The sequence below is a fragment of the Triticum aestivum genome, chromosome 7A (assembly GCF_018294505.1).
Source record: "Triticum aestivum cultivar Chinese Spring chromosome 7A, IWGSC CS RefSeq v2.1, whole genome shotgun sequence".
Classification (NCBI taxonomy): Eukaryota; Viridiplantae; Streptophyta; class Magnoliopsida; order Poales; family Poaceae; genus Triticum; species Triticum aestivum.
The window spans coordinates 7,991,821-7,996,431 of NC_057812.1; the positions used below are offsets into that span (position 1 = coordinate 7,991,821).

The 4,611-nt window shown below is 47.1% G+C and overlaps 1 protein-coding gene across 2 annotated transcripts; it reads left to right on the forward strand.

Moving 5' to 3' along the window:
• Nucleotides 1-4,086, forward strand: LOC123152336 (uncharacterized). 2 transcript variants are annotated; one of them, XM_044571911.1, is made up of 3 exons: nucleotides 1-294; nucleotides 3,571-3,662; nucleotides 3,767-4,086. In XM_044571911.1, the coding sequence occupies exons 1-3, from the start codon at nucleotides 88-90 to the stop codon at nucleotides 3,867-3,869; spliced, it is 402 nt and encodes a 133-aa protein (XP_044427846.1). In that variant the 5' UTR covers nucleotides 1-87; the 3' UTR covers nucleotides 3,870-4,086. The 2 variants fall into 2 exon arrangements, with proteins under 2 accessions (XP_044427846.1, XP_044427847.1); XM_044571912.1 differs by lacking the exon at nucleotides 1-294 and adding an exon at nucleotides 845-1,042.
• The last annotated feature ends 525 nt before the right edge of the window (nucleotides 4,087-4,611 follow it).

The following is a 4,611-nucleotide window of genomic DNA, read 5'->3' on the forward strand; positions in this document are numbered from 1 at the left end:
GCCGGAGAGAGAGAGAGAGAGTTGGCCGCGCCGCACCGCGAACCCTAGCGACAGCCGTACAGCGCCGTCCGCCCCGATCCGCCACCCATGGCGCTCCGTACCCTGGCGGCGAGGGTGCGGACTTCAGCCGATGCGGTCCGCGTCCAGACGACGGCCCTCCGCCTCCCCCCTCCCCCCGGCGGCCGCCCCGACTTCCACTCCGCCGCCGCCGTCGCCGCCCGCCGCCACCCGCCGGCCCCTCGCCTCTCCGCTCCGCCCGCCGGCCGTCCCTGCCTCATCTCCAACAGGACTTTGGTACCTCCCGCTCCCGACCCCTCCTCTTTGATAGCTGCATCGACTTCATCCAAGTATGTAGAATGGCGATTGCCTGAAATTGTGAATGGCAAACAGCAATGGCAGTGCAGCAGCAGCCTTCTCCCCACCGGATAACTGTCTCATATCCCTAAAGCACTGATTTTTTTGTGTGTGGGTGATATCCCTAAAACATTTTTAAAATTTATGAAAGATTAAGTATTTATTTGAAATAACGAACATTTTTGAATTCGTAAATAGTTTTCTAAATCCATGAATCCGCTTGGGGTGCATGATTGCTCGCCCTTCCATAATCGCGCTATAGGAGGAGCTCCCTTGCAATGTGCGGGCCACATTTGGGGGTGAAAATGAGGCTTATTTCGTTGTTCGGTTCAGCCCACGAAGAGCCCATTGGCTAATATTACCAGGGACGGGACGGGACGGAGGAGTGGGCACGGGGTAGTAGCTTCCACAGACATCGCGCCGACGCACCGCGCCGGAGAGAGAGAGAGAGAGTTGGCCGCGCCGCAAACCCTAGCGACCGCCGTCCACCGCCGATCCGCCACCCATGGCGCTGCGAACCCTGGCGGCGAGGGTGCGGACTTCGGGCGCCGCGGTCCGCCTCCAGCCGCCGGCCGTCGGCATCTCCCCTCCGCCCGGCGGCCGCCCCAACCTCCACTCCGCCGCCGCCACCCGCCGCCTCTCCCCTCCGGCCGGCGGCCGTCCCTGCCTCACCCACAGCAGGAAGCTAGTACGTGACATTACTCAGAGCCAAGATTACATTCAAAAAGCGTCAAATTTGGCAGACTGGTCGGTACTCCCGCAATCACTTCCTGGTTCCCCTCTCCTAGGCAACGCAACCAGTCCTTGTTCTCATGAGACTCTAATCTGGTAAGAACAGTCTGAATATCTCCAACGAAGGGGAAACAAGCAGAAAGTATTTCCATCCTGTGACAGTGCTCCTCTTGTATTTGTTCTGCTTTGTAGCTATGCCCTTGGAAAGCAATCTCCAACCAAATATTCTTATCTTTACCCTTTCCAGGTACTTGGTTTCCTTCCTTAGTATTAGCTGCTAGCTCGTAGGCGCTTTGGACAGTAAAATTTCCATCCTTTTCATATGCCAAGCCACAGCCTTCGGAGGCATATTTAGGGAGTTTGTATTACAGGTTGCATCCACATCGAAAGGTTGGAATATCTGTCTGATCAATTGATTTTGTTTTCCCACGAATTAGTGCCTGAAATCATGACTTGGTTAACCCACCTCAGTCTAGATCTTCTCTTGAACGTGGCCGACTCGAGCCCTTTTACCAATTGTCTCTCTGAAATTTGATATTCTTACCATCACCTACTCCATTTTAGTCCTTTCTTTAGGAGTTTACCATCAACTCCGTCTAGAACCCCACCGAAAATTTGAACGATACCTGTCGGATAAGTGAGGAGGGCTTGAATTACAGATTTCACATGAACTTCTTTGGCTGCATGGGGGATGAACTTCTCTGAGCAGTCTGACGCTGAAGTTACGACTCATAAACTAGTCGACCGAAGTGTAGTCGGCCCTGGAGTTGCGACTCATAGACTAGTCTATCGACTAGTCCTTTGACTCGTAATCCATGTCTGGTCTCCTCCCTAGTTTGTTCCGAGCAAACCTCACTGAATAGCAACGAACATTTACTGTTGCTTAACAATTGTCCTGTGCCCCTCTGAAATTTCTCCAAGGCTTGTTGGATTACATGAGCCTGCTCCACGGTTGCTTCGAAAAACAATAGGGAATCATCTGCAAATAGAAGGTTAGAAATACCTGGGCTGTTCCGAGCCACTTTAATAGGGAGCAAGCTAGCACCAGCAACTGCTTTTTTCAGAATGCTCGTCAGACCATCTGCCGCAAAGAGGAATAGGTACGGACTTAGAGGGTTTCCTTGCCTCAGCCCCCTAGACGGATTGAAAGGTTCAAGGAGCTCTCCGTAACTCCGTTGCATCGGACCGCATACCTAACAGAACTGACACACTTCATGACCCAATCCACCCATCTCTGGTCAAAACCAATCTTTGTGAGAGCTTCCAGTAAAAATCTCCAATCCACCCTGTCATAGGCTTTAGCCAGATCCAGCTTATACCCACAATAAGTGTTGTGCTAGTTCCTGTTGTGTTGAATTTTATGAAAGCATTCAAACACAATAATTGCTTTATCCTTTATCATTCTGCGGCTTCTGCCAGGCATGAATGTACTATGGGTCTCTGATATAAGGTCATCAAGCAGGGGGCGTAGCCGGTTAACCAGACCTATAGAAATCAGCGTGTAAATCACATTGCAGAGGCTAAAGGTGCTTTAAGCGGCCCAATTTTGAAATAGTGCATCACCTACTTCCTTATCCGAGAAAGTTTTTGTCATTTCGCCACTAACCTTCTCCGTCAGGAGCTCAATAACCTCATGCGGAACCACAACTTCATCCTTAGCATACAATTTCTTAAAGAGTCAAGTTAGCTTCTGGATCCCCACCTCCTCCTCAACCCAAGTGCCCTTATCATCTTTCCGTCTACTAATGAAATTCTTCTTTTTCTGCCAAGTATCCTTTCTTTGGAAGTACCCTGTATTTCTGTCGCTCTGTCGCCCTCCTTCATCCATTCAACCTTGACAGTTACCTATTCAAAAATTCCTCCCTAAGCAGCATCTCATCCAACTCCCTTGAGATTTCCTTCTCTTCTGATTTTCGGTTGAAGGTGGTTGCTTCCAAATGTTCCCCAGCTCACTTGAAGTACTTCACTTCAATCTGTTTTCTAACTGAACCAAAATCCGTATGGGCCCAATCTTGAAGCGCCTGCTGCATACCCATGAGTTTAGGCGACAGGCCAGCCAGTGAATTGCTCCTTTTCCCAAACTGAATTTACCCCACATTAGCTCATAAGGAAAAGAGTGTGTCTTCCTTTTGCACCCCTTCTCCCCAAACACAAGCAGCAGCAGCAGCAGCAGCGGCGGCGGCGGCAAGTGGTCAGACCTGGACGATATTATGGAACCTAGCATTTTGAAACATTCTGGCCATGCTACCTCTCTGTCAAGCCTTGCGTTAATCTTGTCATATCTGAACTGCTTATTGTCGTGTGTTCAATCTCTAGGACTGTGATTTGCAATATGTTTGTTGTTATATTCTGAAGTCAGCTATCTCTGTTTTCTACCAGTTCAAAGATTTTGTAATAAGAACTCGAAAAGAAATCTGGGTTAGCAGTTTTGGCTCCTATATTGGTTCTTGTTTTTTCTCACTCATTGGTGGGTTGATCAATCAGGGAGGTTCTCCACGTGAAGATGCTGCTCGGAAGATGGTGCTTGAGACTGCTGCCACACTTGAACACCTGGAGAAGACTTACGAAACATTCAAGTGAGAATTATTCTTTTCGTTCAAGTTTTTATGTTTATTTTTATTATAATATTGTCATACAGATCAACTAATGGTGTTCTTTTTCTTTTCTTTTGCTTTTAAAGGGCACGCGTTGGATTACTAGAGAAGGCAGCCACGTTTCTGAAGTGGTCGTGGGCTTGCATTATCCCTGTGCCTTTGGTTTACGCCATTGCGCAGCATTATTAGGATAAAGAGGAACTGGCCCTTGTGATTTGAACCGGGTTATTTAATATCTGTGGTCTTTATCATCTGCTGTACTCATCACACTACTCAACTGTGTCATGGTTATGCTAAGTGCATCATAAAAAATGCCACTCTAAAACGTTACTGTACCATATTGACAGCCAGATTTGCCTGATATGTGCCCTTGCACCCACTTGTTATCAACTCTTCTCTTCTTCTATTCTACTCCCTGTACCTAAATATAAGTCATTTTGGTAGGCTAGTTTATAGCCTACCAAAACGACTTATATTTAGGTACAGGGGGAGTATCTGACAAGGGGACCCACAACGTTGGATTAGACGCAGCACAAAATCTATTACTTGTTCGCACTAGTAAATGTGCAAATGATTCCTACAGCTCACAGTTTCAATTAGCATATATCTACAATCATGCATGTGCAATGATTGTGGAATACATCCATGGACCCTTCGAGTTTAAATCTTGATGGGATCTAATGCTTCGCAAACTTGCCTAAAGCATAAGATTTATCCTTTGGTCATGCAACGAAATACGTATTTAACTTGTGATGCTTATGTGCTCGTTTTTTCTGTTTTTGTAACTTGAGATGCTTATGTGCTGGTTTGTTCTGTTTTTGATTCTCGTGGTCTAGAATCAGGAAAATTTACGTTTGAAAAATTAAATAGCTTGTATCCACAGAACATCTGGCGTAATATAGACAAATGAAAAAAACACAAAAGAAACAAA